General features: G+C 40.3%; 1 protein-coding gene and 1 pseudogene across 1 annotated transcript; both read left to right on the top strand.

Moving 5' to 3' along the window:
• The first annotated feature begins 2,178 nt into the window (after window positions 1-2,178).
• Window positions 2,179-13,042, top strand: LOC125888520 (60S ribosomal protein L6-like; annotated as a pseudogene).
• A 2,017-nt stretch (window positions 13,043-15,059) lies between these two features.
• Window positions 15,060-19,546, top strand: LOC125889379 (uncharacterized). The gene is made up of 9 exons (XM_049577291.1): window positions 15,060-15,181; window positions 15,566-15,895; window positions 16,322-16,448; window positions 16,614-16,696; window positions 17,282-17,350; window positions 17,752-17,820; window positions 18,209-18,277; window positions 18,676-18,750; window positions 18,884-19,546. The coding sequence occupies exons 1-9, from the start codon at window positions 15,100-15,102 to the stop codon at window positions 18,916-18,918; spliced, it is 939 nt and encodes a 312-aa protein (XP_049433248.1). The 5' UTR covers window positions 15,060-15,099; the 3' UTR covers window positions 18,919-19,546.
• The last annotated feature ends 2,277 nt before the right edge of the window (window positions 19,547-21,823 follow it).

The raw sequence follows: 21,823 nt of genomic DNA, 5'->3' as shown, positions 1-21,823 counted from the left end.
TATTGGTGTAATATTAGAGGGTAAATATGAACCCAGAAAAGATTTGCCAAAGCAAACTGACAGCACATCCTAAATCAGTATAAAACAGCTTAATGTCTGAATGGTTTTAAGTGTGAAGACGATGCCTACAGGAGTGGCTGTGTGAACATACCCTACATAAGGAATGGAGTTTGTGTTCCTTTTATCAGCTAATTATCCAGTCTATTGGCAGGATGATGGTTTTTGAATGGATTGTGAATGCTGGGTGTCTCCTGTTGGTGGTTGGTGGTGTCAGACAGCATTTTGACCAGACTGAGACTGTGACAGCAGTTTAACTGCTGGAAGATGGTGAAGGGGTTCAGGTGGTAGCTCATCAGTTTGATGTGTCTCCAAGTGTGCTGAGCCGACTATGGAGACGTTACTGACAGACTGAGCAGTACAGCATGAGACAAGGACAAGGTTGTTTGACAACACCCACACAAGACCGTTATCTCATCACCTTGTCTCATCCTCAGGCGTACAGCTCAGTCCTTATAATACAATAAACCAGCAAAATGTATATTTTGACTTTGATGTTAAAACCTACAATATTTTTGAGGCTTTGGATGCACACAAATCAACATTACAGACACTTATGTGTTAACCTTTTGGTTTGTCTGTGTGTTGTTTCTGTCTGACGTTCTTTGGAAACATGTCTCTTCCACTGTATTCAGTGTTTGCAACAGGATCTACCCATGTTAAAATAAATGATAGAGGCCTCTGTGTCCATCCAAAAGCTAAAAACACCAGTTCCCTGTTTCCACGAACTTCATGCAAATCCAAGTTGAGAAACCTAACAGTGAGGAGGTTTTTTCAGTCCTACAGGATGCAAATATCTGCCCTCTGGGTGATGCTTTTCAGTTATCAAGAAGAGAATGTAAATGTTGGCTTATGTGAGCAGCGTACATGAGAAAATGCTCTTTTTCTCTCTTTTTAAAAAGAGACCTGGTCAAGAAGGCAGCATTAAATATATTAAAAACTATGAATTAGACGCAAAAGCACAAAATGTTTTCAATGTGGTATTTAAAAGACAAATCCATTTACCACTTATACTGAATAACTGCCACCATTTGACTTTGGCCAGTGCAGAGTCAATGAGCTGGTTAACACGATGGACCTGAAGTATGATTCAATAATAAAGTGTAATTATTAACAAAATTATACGAGAGTAAACAGGACAACATAAGATTGCTGATTACCAGCAACCACTTGGTCAGCTGTACAGCCAATTTCTAAACTTCCTTTTTTATCAAAAGTTTTAGAGAAGGTGGCTTCCACTCAGCTTTTAGCTTTTATGTGTCACAACAACATCTTTGGGAAATTTCAGTCAGGTTTTAGAACTTTACACAGCACTGAAACTGCCCTCCTCAAGGTAACTAATGACCTCCTTTTAACAGTCAACAGGGGGGATAGCGCAATTTTAATTCTTTTAGACCTAAGTACAGCTTTTGACACAATAGATCGTGCCATTTTAACTGACCGTCTCAAAACCTGGGTTGGTGTCAGGGACACTGCTTTTAGTTGGTTTTATTCTTACCTTTTAGAAAGAACCTACTGGGTCAATTACACATCATTGACAACTCAAATTACCTGTGGTGAGTGAGGAGGTTTTTTCAGTCCTACAGGATGCAAATATCTGCCCTCTGGGTGATGCTTTTTAGTTATCAAGAAGGAAATGGAAATGTTTGGCTTATGTCAGCAGCGTACATGAGAAAATGCTCTTTTTGTTGAAGGTGCTAGGAAAGCTGCTGAGGTCACAGTCTTGTTGACATTCAAGTCTTTTTAAAGAGAGACCTGGTCAAGAAGGCAGCATTAAATATATTAAAAACTATGAATTAGACGCAAAAGCACAAAATGTTTTCAATGTGTTATTTAACAGACAAATCCATTTACCACTTATACTGAATAACTGCCACCATTTGACTTTGGGCAGTGGAGAGTCAATGAGCTGGTTAACACGATGGACCTGAATTATGATTCAATAATAAAGTGTAATCAGTGCTTAATTTGAGCCGGAACGTACTGGAACACGTACCAGGATCTTTTCAGAAAAGGTACTCGTGCGTTCCGGAACTAATTTGCATGGGTCTAGAACTTTTCGCATCTAAAAACTACATACAGTATTGGCTGATGTCACTGGTGTTGCAGGGTATACTGGTAATGGTAGACCGCGGTACTAAAACTCCACAGTAGCTATGATAGTTCAAAGTCCAATCGCAAGACGGTGAGTGTCCATGCGCCGTCCCGGCGTGCGCCGGCCACCTGGCACTCAAAATGCTGCTGTAGTGGTTTGTTTTCCAGACTTGTGTGTATCTTTGAGCAGTGAAAGTTATTATTTATTTATTTTTACTTGTCGGCAGTGATTTGTTTTCCACAGAGCTCTACGTGCCAGCATTTTACTTGCATTTGCAACTACAAATAGTTTTATGCGCGCAAATTAAATCATTCAGCACGCTGTGTGAGAACAGATTTCAACCAGCAGCAGAAAGGAAAATCAAATCCTGCCGGTTGTGGGTTGAACGGGGCTCACAGACAGGATACGGTAGTCAAATACGGTGGAGGCTCATAGTGTTCAGCGCCGCAACACAACGGCTTACCAGCGAGTCCGACTCCAGGTCCAGTAATTTCCCCTTCTTGGTGTCATGACTGCCCAGTAGTACCTGGACAACTGAGCCATGGCGGCACACAGGTATGTGGCGTGTCAGAGGAGAAACGAGCCGTTCACATTTCTCTCTGTGGCAGGTAACGGTCCACAAACCTCACCGCACTTTAGGGACTGTTCTTTACTTATGAAGGGACTGTTCTTACTTGTCAGGGGAGGAGGGTGGCTGGATGATTTTTATTTCATTTATTTATTTCATTTTGATCCCCCCTATGTTAATCACTTATTGATACTGTTTTTGAAGTATGAATAAGTCAATAAATAATTTATTCCATTGAAATATCATTGATGTATTATAGAAAAGTGATTTATCTTTTTATAAATGACAAAAGGCACATCTGCCTAATTTTTGCTGTGGTATCCTGATACTACTCAGAACCATGATACTTTCACTGGTATCGTACCGTGGGTCCCAATTCTGGTACCGTGACAACACTAGATGTCACAATCATTCCATTCGGAGTCGCGCAGTGAGGCAGCTCGGGTTCCGCTTAAACACTGCTCTCTCAGAGGCCCAAAGTGTTCCCCTACTTCTAATTTTACAAATTAAGCACTGAGTGTAATGTATTGACAAAATTATGAGAGTAAACAGGACGACATAAGATTGCAGATTACCAGAACAGCTGTATTCAGAGCTGTTCATGCTGTTCACGGCAAGAGGGCCAGTGACGAGCAGGGGACCACTTGAGAGCTGCTTCAGGAACACCACACGCTTTCCACGGTGGCGACCAGTAAGCAGAATGAGGACAGTTTCTGGGGTCATGGAGCTGCGCAGCTTCCTCTTGTGCTGACTGAAAGGCTTCTTCCTGTGACTCTTCAGCTTACGGGGAACATCCTCTGTGGGGTAGCAGCAAGGCATTTTGCGTAGCTTGACAACACAAGAGCCTCCATTCTTGTCTCCTCCAACTGTCTTGACAACAGTTGCCCGGGGCTTTGCATTCAGCTTTTTCTCCACCTTGGTCTCAGTGGTCTTGGTGGCAATAGTCACTCCGCATCAGGGCCGAACTGGGAGAATTTTTCAGGCTGGGAGTCACACATTTAACCAGGCCACCCAGCCCACACACGCACATTCATACGCACACACACGTGCACATGCGCACACACAGTAGCACACGTTGGCTGAGGCAAAACAAATATGCATCCCAATATAGGCATAACAGTCACTACAACACTCACTTCAGTGTCACAGGGACACTCCGTATGAATCCAATAGTCACAGTATTATTCCATTTCACATATGGGTATTCACCATATAACTAATCACCAGCAGTCCAGTCCAGTGCTTTTCTCTCCCCTACATGCCCCTGAAACTTCTCACCAAAATGTGCCCCTCAATACAACAGTCACAACATGACTCCTGAAATAATGCTATGATATTATGATCAAGTGAAAAACATGATTGTGTTATTTTGTCAGCAAACCATTTAGATGCCAGCTTATATTGCCAGTAATATGTAATAGATTGTCATTACCATGTAAAAGAGGTAAATAATTAACACTCTCTATGTATATTGGCAATGGCCAATACACTATATTCCTTTTTTCAGCCTTCATACATTATCATACCAGGGAACCCTAATGAACCCCAACCTAATTCCAAGGTTGGAATATACAATAGCTTTCATGTTTGGGCTGGGATACATAACAGTAAGGCAACAGACAGCAAAATTCACTTACACTTAATAGAATAAAGCTGTAGTGCCAAGAAGGCTATTATTACAACTACACGAGAGAGCCATTTATGTCAACTGCCAGTGCCTGGCAAATAACTCACGGTTATGTACCACCAATGACATGCCCTACTGTAGATATTTTTCTGTACCTTCTGCCAATTGCCCTGCACTGGCCTCTCCCTTCTGAAGCATCAGCAGGACCAACACCACCTCCACCTTTACATAGCAAACACAGAATTATAGTTGTTTTGCATACGCTTTAGTTTATACTTTATACAGTATAACAGTGAATTTTTTACTTGATTTGTACTTGTATTCGTACAGGATAATGAAATGATCTTATCCCATTTGTTGCACAAATAAATCAATGCACAGGTGCGCACAGGTGTAGGAAACGCTGATCATCAGAGGCACGGACTAACGTTAGTATTGTAGCCTATAGACTGAAATCGTGTGACTTTAACATATCACCCGCTCACATTTTGGATGCATTCATGTTTTTATTACGTTATTGTGAAGTGTTTGCTGAATGTCACAGGGAATCGTGCTCTCCTGGCTCTCGTCTTGGCTTGACATCTCCGTGGCTCAACGTGTCTTTGGAGGATATCAGTGGAAACTGCGATTCATTAATGAGAATGATGTCCAGACCAGTATACTGTATCATAATGTTGCAAACGACAGCTTTAGATGAATGAAATGCAGACGCGAAGCGATCGCAATGTTTATTTACTGGTTAGCTGACAGCGGGTTCACAAAGGCCACGCCCACCACACATCTGTCTCACCAGTTGATTGAACACCAGTTAATCCGGCACACCGGCGATGTTTTTATTCCCACAGCTGTTCGCACCATTTTGGTATTCCTCTGTTTACCTACAGCAGCTGACGAGGGTGTGTTGTGAGCCTGAGCCGGTGTTTGCGCTGTAGTAGTAGGTATATATAGGGCTAGTACATCTTTTTCCTCACTAATAATAGCCTACTGGTTCTCTGTTGGAAACAGCCGATGAAGCTGTCGTTAGCCGTTGCTATCCTGCGCACCTGCACGGCGTGGTGATGAACTGTCTTATTGATGTCTGTTGCTGTGCTGTCTTGCGGGCCTGCACGGCGGAGTGATACTCGCCAGAAAATAGTCCCAATTGATAGCAAGGTCTGACGTAATGCGGGGATGTTTTAAAATGATTGAAATAGTCGAACAAAATACATGCATACTTTTTTGTAGCTTAAAACCTTTTGGTTACGTGTCCCCCGTACATCTTCAGAACTACTTTTTCTCCGGTAAGCTACGGGCGATTTCTCAGAGCAGGAGGCTCGTTGAGAGTAGTGACACGTCACATCAGAGCTATAGATGGTCAGCGTTTCACACAACTTCATGTCCAAAAACCTGAACTACACACAGCCGTGCGTAATGGTCGCGCGTCATGACAGCTGTTCTGTGTAATGACAGACGTCCAGCTCCACAGTGACTGTGTAAAACAGGATCAGACGCACATGAGGATTAATAAATCCATGAACAATGTAGTGTAACACCTGGGCGTAACTGGACCCTCGCATAACTTTGTCAAGCAGCAGTCAGTCAGGGGTTCAGACAGCGCTAATGGTGGTCGTGTGTCAGAGTCTGCGTAACCGGTCTGCCAGACCCCCAGGGTTCCTTGAGGCCAGATAAATGATCGATAAATGGACCCTATAGTACATCTATAAGGCTCCATTTGTACGTTCTCAGAGAGTTAAATTAACACTGAGGATTGGACTTTACAGTTACAGTGTAGAAATGTAGGCCCTTGAAATGCAAAAGTTTTGAAGTTAAAAAAAGGATTGAGATTTGAAAACCACGGACCTACTAGCCACATTTTCACTACTTTTGAGATGATTTATTTGTGCAACAAATGGGATAAGATCATTTCATTATCCTGTACGAATACAAGTGCAAATCAAGTAAAAAAATTCACTGTTATACTGTATAAAGTATAAACTATAGCGTATGCAAAACAACTATAATTCTGTGTTTGCTATGTAAAGGTGGAGGTGGTGTTGGTTCTGCTGATGCTTCAGAAGGGAGAGGCCAGTGCAGGGCAATTGGCAGAAGGTACAGAAAAATATCTACAGCAGGGCATGTCATTGGTGGTACATAACCGTGAGTTATTTGCCAGGCACTGGCAGTTGACATAAATGGCTCTCTTGTGTAGTTGTAATAATAGCCTTCTTGGCACTACAGCTTTATTCTATTAAGTGTAAGTGAATTTTGCTGTCTGTTGCCTTACTGTTATGTATCCCAGCCCAAACATGAAAGCTATTGTATATTCCAACCTTGGAATTAGGTTGGGGTTCATTAGGGTTCCCTGAAGGCTGAAAAAAGGAATATAGTGTATTGGCCATTGCCAATATACATAGAGGAGTGTTAATTATTTACCTCTTTTACATGGTAATGACAATCTATTACATATTACTGGCAATATAAGCTGGCATCTAAATGGTTTGCTGACAAAATAACACAATCATGTTTTTCACTTGATCATAATATCATAGCATTATTTCAGGAGTCATGTTGACTGTTGTATTGAGGGGCACATTTTGGTGAGAAGTTTCAGGGGCATGTAGGGGAGAGAAAAGCACTGGACTGGACTGCTGGTGATTAGTTATATGGTGAATACCCATATGTGAAATGGAATAATACTGTGACTATTGGATTCATACGGAGTGTCCCTGTGACACTGAAGTGAGTGTTGTAGTGACTGTTATGCCTATATTGGGATGCATATTTGTTTTGCCTCAGCCAGCGTGTGCTACTGTGTGTGTGCCCATGCGTGTGTGTGTGCGTGAACGTGCGTGTGTGGGCTGGGTGGCCTGGTTAAATGTGTGACTCCCGGCATGAAAAATTCTCCCAGTTCGGCCCTGATGCGGAGTGACTATTGCCACCAAGACCACTGAGACCAAGGTGGAGAAAAAGCTGAATACAAAGCCCCGGGCAACTGTTGTCAAGACAGTTGGAGGAGACAAGAATGGAGGCTCTTGTGTTATCAAGCTACGCAAAATGCCTCGCTGCTACCCCACAGAGGATGTTCCCTGTAAGATGAAGAGTCACGGGAAGAAGCCTTTCAGTCAGCACAAGAGGAAGCTGCGCAGCTCCATGACCCCAGAAACTGTCCTCATTCTGTTTACTGGTCACCACCGTGGAAAGCGTGTGGTGTTCCTGAAGCAGCTCTCAAGTGGTCCCTTGCTCATCACTGGCCCTCTTGCCGTGAACAGCATGAACAGCTCTACTGTAATACAGCTGTTCTGGTAATCTGCAATCTTATGTCGTCCTGTTTACTCTCATATAATTTTGTCAATACATTACACTCAGTGCTTAATTTGTAAAATTAGAAGTAGGGGAACACTTTGGGCCTCTGAGAGAGCAGTGTTCCCCCACTCCCAAAAGTGGGGGAACACTTTTTTAAGCAGCACCCGAGCTGCCTCACTGTGCGACTCCGAATGGAATGGTTGTGACATCTAGTGTTGTCACGGTACCAAAATTGGGACCCACGGTATGATACCAGTGAAAGTATCATGGTTCTGAGTAGTATCAGGATACCACAGCAAAATTTAGGCAGATGTGCCTTTTGTCATTTATGAAAAGATAAATCACTTTTCTATAATACATCAATGATATTTCAATGGAATAAATTATTTATTGACTTATTCATACTTCAAAAACAGCATCAATAAGTGATCAACATAGGGGGGATCAAAATGAAATAAAAATCATCCAGCCACCCTCCTCCCCTGACAAGTAAGAACAGTCCCTTCATAAGTAAAGAACAGTCCCTAAAGTGCGGTGAGGTTTGTGGACCGTTACCTGCCACAAAGAGAAATGTGAACGGCTCGTTTCTCCTCTGACACGCCATATACCTGTGTGCCGCCATGGCTCAGTTGTCCAGGTACTACTGGGCAGTCATGACACCAAGAAGGGGAAATTACTGGACCTGGAGTCGGACTCGCTGGTAAGCCGTTGTGTTGCGGCGCGGAGCACTATGAGCCTCCGCCGTATTTGACTGCCGTATCCTGTCTGTGACCCCCGTTCAACCCACAACCGGCAGGATTTGATTTTCCTTTCTGCTGCTGGTTGAAATCTGTTCTCAACCAGTGTGCTGAATGATTTAATTTGCGCGCACAAAACTATTTGTAGTTGCAAATGCGAGTAAAATGCTGGTCCGCGGTCTATACCATCACCAGTATACCCTGCAACACCAGTGACATCAGCCAATACTGTATGTAGTTTTTAGATGTGAAAAGTTCTAGACCCATGCAAATTAGCTCCGGAACGCACCAGGACCTTTTCTGAAAAGATCCTGGTACGTGTTCCAGTACGTTCCGGCTCAAATTAAGCACTGATTACACTTTATTATTGAATCATACTTCAGGTCCATCGTGTTAACCAGCTCATTGACTCTCAACTGCCCAAAGTCAAATGGTGGCAGTTATTCAGTATAAGTGGTAAATGGATTTGTCTTTTAAATAACACATTGAAAACATTTTGTGCTTTTGCGTCTAATTTATAGTTTTTAATATATTTAATGCTGCCTTCTTGACCAGGTCTCTCTTTAAAAAGACTTGAATGTCAACAAGACTGTGACCTCAGCAGCTTTCCTGTACAACTAGCACCTTCAACAAAAGAAGCATTTTCTCATGTACGCTGCTCACATAAGCCAAACATTTCCATTTCCTTCTTGATAACTAAAAAGCATCACCCAGAGGGCAGATATTTGCATCCTGTAGGACTGAAAAAACCTCCTCACTGTTAGGTTTCTCAACTTGGATTTGCATGAAGTTCGTGGAAACAGGGAACTGGTGTTTTTAGCTTTTGGATGGACACAGAGGCCTCTATCATTTATTTTAACATGGGTAGATCCTGTTGCAAACACTGAATACAGTGGAAGAAACATGTTTCCAAAGAATGTCAGACAGAAACAACACACAGACAAACCAAAAGGTTAACACATAAGTGACTGTAATGTTGATTTGTGTGCATCCAAAGCCTCAAAAATATTGTAGGTTTTAACATCAAAGTCAAAATATACATTTTGCTGATTTATTGTGTTGTAAGGACTGAGCTGTACGCTTGAGGATGAGACAAGGTGATGAGATAACGGTCTTGTGTGGGTGTTGTCAAACAACCTTGTCCTTGTCTCATGCTGTACTGCTCAGTCTGTCAGTAACGTCTCCATAGTCGGCTCAGCACACTTGGAGACACATCAAACTGATGAGCTACCACCTGAACCCCTTCACCATCTTCCAGCAGTTAAACTGCTGTCACAGTCTCAGTCTGGTCAAAATGCTGTCTGACACCCACAGCCGGCTCTAGCCATTTTGGTGCCCTAGGTTGGATTCGGGTTTGGCGCCCCCGCCTAGTTAACAGATTTTTTTTTGAAGGGGGATTAGCTATTCTAGCTTTAATATGTCCTGTTGACAACTTGAATAAATATTGGTAGTTGCACTCTACTTTGATCATACTTTGAGATAGGTCATATTTCCTCTGTAAATTGTATTTGTCATCAAACATATTTTATTGTGCTACTTTTAATAATAATAGAAGTTTGTCAGACAGATTTTAATAATAGATACTGTTGGTATTCTTGAATGGACTTGAATGAAAGTCAAATATGTGGCAATATTGCATTAAAATGAAAATTAGGATCTGTGTGCAAGCTACAGTTCCCATTGTTTTCTGTCACTGTGGAGGTTTAGAAATGTTTAAAGTTTTGGCCAACTTATTGGCATTGTAAAAATAGACTTTCATTGCCTCCATGTGCGGACAAATGGACAAAAACATTCCAGATGTACAGGCCAGGATGAGTTGTATGTGTAAGTGATGTGATTATTGTGATATTATATTTGATAGAATTATACCAAAATGTGTCTGGATTTGGCCATATTTACATTAGAAACATGCCTGCAGCAGCAACATACAATTACAGAACTCACCTGCTTCAAGCTGTGTCTCACTGGAAGTCGTGAGGTAGTGAGGTGGTGTGCTGAATCCAGCCGTAGATGTAGAGTAGATTTATTACCTATTACTGTACAGTACAAGCAAAACATGTAGCTGCAGCAGACAGACTACTTGCACCAGTGATGTGTTCAACATACCATGAATTATTATCTAGTTGTGTTTATGCATTGCTACAATAAAAGAGGTTGCACTATAGTTATATAGTTACACATTAGTTTTACAGTTGTCCCCATTTATTAACCACCTTTAGCACAATATCTAATGTGCTAAGTAAGAGGTGGAGCAGGGCTGTCTTAAGGCATAGGCGATATAGGCGGTCGCCTAGGGCGTCACATTGTCTGGTGGGTGCTGGGAAAAAAATGAAAATAAAATAAAAAATAATAATAATAAAAATTCGCCAGTGGGCGCCCATCCTATTTTTTTCCGGAGGTAACAAATGAACAAATACAGCAAAAAAGATAGAAAGAGAGAAAGCAAGCAAGCAAGCAAGAAAGAAATACACTTTGCACCCCTGTTCCTCAAAATTTTTCATCTGCCCTGCCCCTGCACCTGTACTGTGCGCACTGAGAGTGGGGTCTGTGTCAAAATCTGTAAGTAAGAGGTGGAGCACTAAGCAGCCAGTAGTTCACCAGATAAAAACAACAATAAACCAGCTCAGCAGCTTAACTCAATCCTTGGCATCGATCACATCGTTATCTACAGTAGCATTATTAGGCAACTTTGCTTGATTTCAGCTTCGCAAGCTGCTAGCTCGTACAAATGAAAAGTCAAACGGCATTTTTTAATGTCATAAAAGACGACATACTTCGATACTGGGACCTCCGCCTCCTCCTTTCTCTGCTTTCTGTATGTCGCACCTGAGGGCTTGGATGGTCTTTTCATGATGATAACCCAATAATTTGAGAAATTATGACCTCTTGTTGTCTATCAGTCACAACCGCTACCTACCTGAGATGCGCACAGATAACTCGTCCCACCTCCCTCTCCCACAGTGACATGACTGAGCACGGTGCAGGACAGGTTAAGGGCCAGGGGCCTATTGCACAAAACTAGGATAAGGGATTAGGCCGGGATATCTTGGTTATCCTGGCTCAACTTATCCGTGATCCGGCTGCACAAAAGCAGTATAGTGGAAAGCGGGATATGTTATGACATAAGTTACCATGGAGATTTAATCTGTGGAGCTAGCCTGCTCCAGACCAGGCTAAATTCCAGGATCTATTTAATCTCATCCCTTATCTCAGTCAGCAGTCACCACAAACGGAAACCAATAGTTCTTCCACTGCCCACTGCACATTATTATCACATTCAACCAGACCCACTGTCATTATTTAAACATTTGTGATCATTAATTGCAATCATTTTAGATAAATGATGATTTTAGATGATTTTGCAATCATTAGATAATTTACAGTTTCCCATAGACTATATATAAAGAACACATCCCATATAAATGTAAATACACATCAAAGAGTAACATGATGTTCCCTTATTGAATAAAGATAAATCAAAGCAAGTAAACCATCAGCTCCTTTCAAAACTGAAGTAACACAGTGACTCTGCAAGATAGAAAGCATGGCATCAAAGCATATTATACAACACAAGAATAAATACACATTCAAAGGTCTGTATATGATACACCCCACATGTCTGCACACTGAAAAAAATGCAGGACAAATCCATACACAACAAATGAACAGACAAATGAATGGATGCAGTAGCCTCCCTGCAAGCTTGTATACACACAGTATACAGCACAAACAACATAAGAGGCCAAATCAATTTAAACTGAATAAAAAAAACCCCACAAATTCCTCTGTCAGTGCAGGCCATATTTAACTGAAATTCACAGCATGCGTCTCTGCCACTGTAGGAAATATTTAACTTAAATTTAAAGCATGCATGTTAACTAAAATAATTTAATACATATTGGTCCCTGACCATAACAATGGCATCAAATCACATAAAGTAGTTCTTACTATATCATAGTATACCATATACACAATTACAGTGTTAGTGTGCATCAGTAGTATGTGCAGACCTCAGGGTTTTCAGTCATCCATCACAAAATGTTGGTAGTTATTGGCAGCTTCAAAACAAAATCAGGGGATGGTAAATAGTTAGTTTGAGGGATGCAGAGTGACTATTGCCACCAAGACCGCTGAGACCAAGGTGGAGAAAAAGCTGAATGCAAAGCCCCAGGCAACTGTTGTCAAGACAGTTGGAGGAGACAAGAATGGAGGCTCTTGTGTTGTCAAGCTACGCAAAATGCCTCGCTGCTACCCCACAGAGGATGTTCCCCATAAGCTGAAGAGCCAGGGGAAGAAGCCTTTCAGTCAGCACAAGAGGAAGCTGCGCAGCTCCATCACCCCAGAAACTGTCCTCATTCTGTTTACTGGTCACCACCGTGGAAAGCGCGTGGTGTTCCTGAAGCAGCTCTCAAGTGGTCCCCTGCCCGTCACTGGACCTCTTGTCGTGACCAGAGTACCCCTGCGCAGGGCTCGCCAGAAGTTCTGCATTGCCACTAACACCAAAATTGACATCTCTGGCACGAAGAGCCCCAAAAATCTGAAAGATGCCTACTTCAAGAAGAAGAAGAAGAAGCTGAGGAGGCCCCGTCACCAGGAGGAAGAGATCTTTGACACTGAGAAAGAGAAGGAAGGAGGACCAGAAAGCTGTTGATGCTCAGCTCCTGCTCTACAAATAAACCCAGAGGCAGGGCAGGATTTGGAGCAAATTACCACGACGCTGTCCCCCTGCAACAAATAGCAAGCTAAGCTTCTGGAGCAGAATGTCAGTCAGTATTATTTGTGACAGCGTGAGTGCATGTGAAATCGGTCATTTGCATCATGACAGCTCTGAAGTTATTATCGTAATACAGCTGTCCAAGTGGTTGCTGGTAATCTGCAATCTTATGTCGTCCTGTTTACTCTCGTATAATTTTGTCAATACATTACACTTTATTATTGAATCATACTTCAGGTCCATCGTGTTAACCAGCTCATTGACTCTGCACTGGCCAAAGTCAAATGGTGGCAGTTATTCAGTATAAGTGGTAAATGGATTTGTCTTTTAAATAACACATTGAAAACATTTTGTGCTTTTGCGTCTAATTTACAGTTTTTAATATATTTAATGCTGCCTTCCTGACCAGGTCTCTCTTTAAAAAGACTTGAATGTCAACAAGACTGTGACCTCAGCAGCTTTCCTGTACAACTAGCACCTTCAACAAAAAGAGCATTTTCTCATGTACGCTGCTCACATAAGCCAATACATTTACATTTCCTTCTTGATAACTAAAAAGCATCACCCAGAGAGCAGATATTTGCATCCTGTAGGACTGAAAAAACCTCCTCACTGTTAGGTTTCTCAACTTGGATTTGCATGAAGTTCGTGGAAACAGGGAACTGGTGTTTTTAGCTTTTGAGAGACCTCTATCATTTATTTTAATATGGGTAGATCCTGTTGCAAACACTGAATACAGTGGAAGAAACATGTTTCCAAAGAACGTCAGACAGAAACAATACACAGACAAACCAAAAGGTTAACACATAAGTGTCTGTAATGTTGATTTGTGTGCATCCAAAGCCTCAAAAATATTGTAGGTTTTAACATCAAAGTCAAAATGTACATTTTGCTGATTTATTGTGTTATAAGGACTGAGCTGTACACCTGAGGATGAGACAAGGTGATGAGATAACGGTCTTGTGTGGGTGTTGTCAAACAACCTTGTCCTTGTCTCATGCTGTACTGCTCAGTCTGTCAGTAACGTCTCCATAGTCGGCTCAGCACACTTGGAGACACATCAAACTGATGAGCTACCACCTGAACCCCTTCACCATCTTCCAGCAGTTAAACTGCTGTCACAGTCTCATTCTGGTCAAAATGCTGTCTGACACCACCAACCACCATCAGGAGACACCCAGCATTCACAACAGGGGCGATTCTAGGATCAGAGGGTTAGGGGTGCTGAGCACCCAGAGAGCTGCCCGGCCAGGCAAGATATATTTAACTATTTTGTACATTTTAACGCAATTTCATTTCCACATTTGTGAAAGAAAAACACTTTTTGGGAAATTCTGTGACTAAATCATCAAATCTGACAAAGGTCACTTAAATACGCAGCGGGGGCAGTTGCCCCCCTTCGTGGCCCAATTGTTGAAAAATGCACGCTAAAGTGCCCTCCTGGGAGCCAAAACGCATGCTAAAGAGCCCTCCTGGGAGCCAAAGCGCACGCTCAAGTGCCATCTCTGGAGCCAATCTGGAGCTACTATGGTGTTAAAATGCACTAGAATACAGGAAATGGCATCTACTTAATTGAAAATGTTCTGGGGGAGGAGCCCCAGACCCCCCCAGGGATTTATTTCCTTCATACATGCATGTCTCTGTGTGTTCTTCACAGTCCAACGTTGAATCTACATAGTTCTCATGGATGCTGATCCTAACTACAAACTAACTTGAGTAGTCTGTCTAGTTAGTCTGTTTTAAGGCTATATAATGTGCCATTTGTATAACATGTAAACATGTCGAAAGTGCCCTTGAAAACATGTGGAACTTAGTGCCCTCTGCAGTGGCTGTATGTGCCCTTTTTTTTCTTTTTGCCCCTGCCCCTCAAAAAGTCTGTGCACGCCACTGGTCTTTAGACTTAACATAACCTCCCCCCAAAATTAAAAGTCACTCTCAATCCCCTATAAACAAATGAGCACTCTGGTGTGGGTGTTTCTTTGGCCAAAAGGCGGAGGAGGTAAACAGCTCTATAAAGTGATGCACAGTGAAGACTCCGGTTCACATTTCCCTACCCACCCTCCAAACACATTTTACAGAGCCACAAGTCTTCATTTATTGGGTAAGTTTTTGATGAATTCATACAGCATTAACATCAGAGGGATACTGTCATTTTGGTGTTTCATCATGTAGAACAGCTTAATACAAGTAGATATATTTAGACTTAGATATTTTTATTTTGATGTAGAAAAGTTGTGCATGGAAATTATAGATTAATTAGTGTGTTATTACACATTAGGTGCATGTTTGTCACATTAGAAAATCAAGAAAAATCAAGACTCTTAAATATTTTTACTTCAACATATTGCATATTACGTTCCCAACTAATGTTGCTGCAAGTTGAAATATGCAAATTATATTCCCATGAATAGATGAGCTAAATCTGGATCCATGGTGTGCTGTGCACTTCTCTCCTTAATCTGTAAACTTTTTTCTTTGGTTTCAGAAGCCATGGCACAGTTCATCCATCTCTTGCTGCTGCTGGGTATGTGTCATGTTGCAGCAACATATGTTTTAGAAAGACAGGTGTGGCTGCTGGAGGGAAGCAGTGCCACTTTCCCATTTCCTAAAGATCGGACCATTAAATACTGTGGCAGAGGAGGCAGCAAGTGTCAGTGTGTTTCAGGCAGGTGTAAGCCCAATAATGCCAGCCTCCCCGGAGTCACAGTGACTGACAGCGACCTGACCATTACCAGCTTTACGCGAGAGAATGATCAGATCAACCTCTGCTATGATTCCAGAAAGACTGAATGTGTGCATCTTTATGTGTCAGTAGGTAAGCACTTTAATCATTTGACAAGCTGTGTTATCTCCTCAAACATATTAAAACATTATTTAGAGTTCCTCTGTTTTTAAATTCACACGCTTTTCAAATGTCGAAATACCCAGTTTCCTTAAATGAAGCTAATGTCAGAGGAGCAGGATGACTTATATTGTCACAGCTGAGGGAATCATTTCATGTTGAAATGAACTTGGTCTCCCACATGACAGACTGTCAGAGTGTCACTTACTACTTGAACTTAATTCCTGGCATGAAGCCCAATAAGATGTGTGCACTTAAAACACTTTATTAGCATGTTTGCAGGAGACATGGATTTAACAAATTCACATAGAGGAAATGAATAATGAGGAAGTTAAAGAAATCTGTCTGCACTCTGACTCTAACTATTTTTCTGGATTCTTCTATGTTTTTATTTATCAGGTTGTTCAGAGTCGCATTATATTACGTTTGCAAAAGGTCAACCCAAACACAACGTGACGACTGTTGCTGACTGCAGGAGACTCTGTACTGAAGATCCCACCTGCCAATACTTCACATTTTATAAACCGTAAATATCTGTTGTGTGGACTCGTGGCCATAGAAAACATAATGAGCCAGCATATTTCTGTCATTTGAAAAATATTTACTTTAAAAACACTATGTAGCAACACATAACTGATGGGACATCTGATTCAACACAGATTTGTGATCAGCTTTGCATTTTTCCCCACAGCAATACAGCATGTTTCCTGATGACATCAAGAGATGACATGCTGATACAACTTCATTCATATGCTGTCTCAGGGAACGACTGTGGTGAGTTAAATTGTAAACTGTAATGCTGTTCAGTATTTATTAGTCCCATATTTATTTCCATAAAAGCCACAAAAAGAAAAACAAAATATCATTTGAAATATGACAGAACGATGGACAAAACATAATGAAATCTGACCCTTAAAAGGCACCACGTCCTTCTCTATGACTTGGAAACTAATTAACACCATATATCTTAAATCTAAAAAAGTATCGCTCAACCAAAAATGGTCTAAATTATCCAGATTTCTGTCTGTAAAATCACTTGTATACCTAAATGTTGTGCAGCTTTGGACAGATCAAACAACTATAAACTACAATTCTTTTCAGTCTTTATTAATCTCATATTTTTCCTTAAAACCCACAAAAAAGAAAAACAAAATATCATTTGAAATCGGTCTCTTAAAAGGCATCTTATCCTTCATTATGACTCTGTTATGACTAACATTTAAAATAATAATAATAATGATAATAACAACATTAACAATAAAATATCTAAATTTTCTGCTCAAAGTCAAAGTAAATTTAATCAAAAATGTAATTAATAATAATTTCATAATAATTCAATCAATAATCATGTCGATACAGCTCCAGTGAACCCAACATCAGTCCCTCCTGGTCCGACCCCTCCCCAACCCTCAGATGAGGAAGAAGAAGGTGAGCAGTATTTCATTGATTGTATAGTTTTATCTTTAGCAATCATTGGAGCAGATAATAATGATGACTACTACTACTCATAATAACAAAAACAACAACAGCAATAATAATAATAATAATATTGTTATCATTATTGTTGTTGTTATTATTGTTATTATTAAGTATTTAAGGTAGCACTTAAAATTTTAACCCCAAGTGATTCACATTCCTGTTGATACATTTCACCCAAAAAGTCAGAATAACAATGGCATCAAATTACATAAAGTAGTTCTTACTATATCATAGTATACCATATACACAATTACAGTGTTAGTGCACATCAGTAGTATGTGCAGACCTCAGGGTTTTAAGTCATCCATAATTTAATCAATACTTTAATAATCAATTCGATGTCGATACAGCTCCAGTGAACCCGACATCAGTCCCTCCTGGTCCGACCCCTCCCCAATCCTCAGATGAGGAAGAAGAAGGTGAGCAGTATTTCACTGATTATATAGTTTTACCCAGAGCAATGATTGGAACAGATAATGATAATGATAATAATAATAATAATAATAATATTGATATTGATATTGTTATCATTATTGTTGTTGTTGTTATTATTGTTATTATTAAGTATTTAATGTAACAATTAAAAATTTAACCCCAAGTAATTCACATTCCTGTTGATACATTTCACCCAAAAAGTCAGAATAACAATGGCATCAAATTACATAAAGTAGTTCTTACTATATCATAGTATACCATATACACAATTACAGTGTTAGTGTGCATCAGTAGTATGTGCAGACCTCAGGGTTTTAAGTCATCCATAATTTAATCAATACGTTAATTAATAATCAATTCATGTCGACACAGCTCCAGTGAACCCAACATCAGTCCCTCCTGGTCCGACCCCTCCCCAACCCTCAGATGAGGAAGAAGAAGGTGAGCAGTATTTCATTTATTATATAGTTTTATCTTTAGCAATCATTGGAGCAGATAATAATGATGACTACTACTACTCATAATAACAAAAACAACAACAGCAATAAAAATAATAATAATAATATTGATATTGTTATTATTATTGTTATTATTAAGTATTTAAGGTAGCACTTAAAAACTTAACCCCAAGTGATTCACATTCCTGTTGATACATTTCACCCAAAAAGTCAGAATAACAATGGCATCAAATTACATGAAGTAGTTCTTACTATATCATAGTATACCATATACACAATTACAGTGTTAGTGTGCATCAGTAGTATGTGCAGACCTCAGGGTTTTAAGTCATCCATAATTTAATCAATACTTTAATTAATAATCAATTCATGTCGATACAGCTCCAGTGAACCCAACATCAGTCCCTCCTGGTCCGACCCCTCCCCAACCCTCAGATGAGGAAGACAAAGAAGAAGGTGAGCAGTATTTCATTGCTTGTATAGTTTTACCCGGAGAAATTACTGGAGCAGATAATAATAATAATAATAATAATAATAATAATAATAATAATAGTTTTCCCTGTATGTTCTGTCTCTTTGTGTCCTGTAGGTCCAAAATGCCAACAAATGGTATTCTGGAGCTGAAAATGATGGTGTATGCCTTCGCTACTGATTTTTGCATTCACTGTTCATTGCACTTGTACTCACTTTCTAATAACTGACTGATTTGCTTTCTGTGGGAAATATTTACTCATATTTTACTCAACTGAATGTATCAATAATCAGTGTATAATCAGAATCAAGAAACACATAATCATTGTTAATCATATTTTGTTGTTACCCTAGTTAGAGCTAAAAATGATGGTGTATGCCTTCACCATCTGTGCTCAAGTTGGTGTGTTTGCACTCAGGTGATGTCATGATGTTCTGAGTTTAAGAGACAATGGTGGCAGAGGTAGAGCGTAGTGATCGGAGGGCTCTGCCAACAAGGCCTACAATGGGAGGGGAATGTGAACAGCATGAAAGTGAATGTAATATTGAAACAACTGAGTCTGCTCCAGGGTCCAGCTCAGTGTGTGTGTGTGTGTGTGTGTGTGTGTGTGTGTGTGTGTGTAATCTTTAAAGACTCACAGTTAATCTATTTCACTTTGAACTCTGATGGACTGCATTTTATTTACTGGTAAAGTGTGGGTAAAGATCTAATGAAACAAGACTGAAGAGGGATTTTTATTCCACATTTCTTTCCCTGTAAAACCAATATTGTGATTTATGTAATGCAAGTTCCTATATAAAATCATTTATTCAATAAAAATAAACATGTTTCATCTCACTTCCTTCTCTTCTTGTTTATGAATATCCTGTCTCTATTTTGAAGCCAGTTGCATGCATGCCTAGTACAATGATATCAATCTGTTGGTTTGATTTCACTGAAATACACTCTAAAGATCAACATTATCCTCTCATAACATCATTGCAGTCATTACATTTTGTGTATTTAGCCTAAATTTAACCAATACTTTCATCAGAAATCATTTCATGTCGACACAGCTCCAGAGACCCACCATCATTAACCCTAGGTGAGATCTTACCTGAATGTTTCATCACATTCCTGTTAATAGTTCACCCAAAAAGTCAGAATAACAATGGCATCAAATTACGTGAAGCAGTTCTTACTATATCATAGTATACCATATACACACTTACAGTGTTAGTGTGCATCAGTAGTATGTGCAGACCTCAGTGTTTTAAGTCATCCATCATAATAACATCAGTTAGCCATCTTTATTCTCATTTAACAAAATTAGGTTACTGGTAACTTAAATTATTGGAACAACATGTAGAGAAAATACACATCTGGTAAATACTTTATGCATCCTTGTTTTTAGAATACCTACAGAGTTAGGTCCCATCAGTCTCAAACCAGTCCAGTTGAATATTGGGTAACAATTCAGTGACGTCACATTTAGTTGTGTTGAAGAAAAAGGTGCAACTATGTTCATTTAGTTGTGAGTGTTAAAATGTTTTTACATACAGTAGTCCTAACTGCAGTTTTTATATATGTATATATATCATCAGAATCAGATGTAGATGCTTTACTATAAACTATGCTCCATCTCACTGGAGATTTGATTTTACTGTTAGCAGTTTTACACCAGGTACATGGAAAGGCACTGCTAAATAAAGACTGCCATCCTATGGCCACTTATGATAGTGCAGCTTTTGCTGGTAATAATATCTGTGATGCATCTTTATTCTCAGTTCATTTAATCATGAATCATGTTACACACCAATGCTCAATGCCAGTAGACTACACGTGAGGTGATTACCATGGGACTACAGCAGAGACTCCAGCCTGCAAACATACATTTGTTATTAATATTTGGGGTTGGTTGTGTTAAATGTCGTGCAGCTTTGGACAGATCAAACAATCCTGACCTTCACAAATAATGAAAAGTAAAACATCACTGCGATGATGGTTCACAGGTACACGAGATGAATTAGTGGTATGGGCGCCATTAAAGTGATAGTTCAGGTTTTTGGACATGAAGTTGTGTGAAACGCTGACCATCTATAGCTCTGATGTGACGGTGTCACTACTCTCAACGAGCCTCCTGCTCTGAGAAATCGCCCGTAGTTTACCGGAGAAAAAGTAGTTCTGAAGATGTACGGAGGACACGTAACCAAAAGGTTTTGGTTACGTGTCCCTATAAAAAAGTATCCAATAAAAAAGTATCCATGTGTTTTGTTAGACTATTTCAATAATTTTAAAACATCCCCGCATTACGTCAGACCTTGCTATCAATTGGGACTATTTTCTGGCGAGTATCACTCCGCCGTGCAGGCCCTCAAGACAGCACAGCAACTATATATACCTACTACTACAGCGCAAACACCGGCTCAGGCTCACGACACACCCTCGTCAGCTGCTGTAGGTAAACAGAGGAATACCAAAATGGTGCGAACAGCTGTGGGAATAAAAACATCGCCGGTGTGCCGGATTAACTGGTGTTCAATCAACTGGTGAGACAGATGTGTGGTGGGCGTGGCCTTTGTGAACCCGTTGTCAGCTAACCAGTAAATAAACATTGCGATCGCTTCGCGTCTGCATTTCATTCATCTAAAGCTGTCGTTTGCAACATTATGATACAGTATACTGGTCTGGACATCATTCACATTAATGAATCGCAGTTTCCACTGATATCCTCCAAAGACACGTTGAGCCACGGAGATGTCAAGCCAAGACGAGAGCCAGGAGAGCACGATTCCCTGTGACATTCAGCAAACATTTCACAATAACGTAATAAAAACATGAATGCATCCAAAATGTGAGCGGGTGATATGTTAAAGTCACACGATTTCAGTCTATAGGCTACAATACTAACGTTAGTCCGTGCCTCTGATGATCAGCGTTTCCTACACCTGTGCGCACCTGTGCATCCAAATCGCTTTAAAATTAGAGTTCACAGTCATGTGAAATGTTTATGAATGAGTTTAAAAGAACTGTAAAGAATATCGCTGTGTTGAGCGAAATTAGTGTGTAGCATTTGGT

This window comes from Epinephelus fuscoguttatus, linkage group LG5 (assembly GCF_011397635.1).
Source record: "Epinephelus fuscoguttatus linkage group LG5, E.fuscoguttatus.final_Chr_v1".
NCBI lineage: Eukaryota > Metazoa > Chordata > Actinopteri > Perciformes > Serranidae > Epinephelus > Epinephelus fuscoguttatus.
Note: the sequence above shows the minus strand (reverse complement) of the source record. Positions and strands in the feature narration are given on the sequence as shown.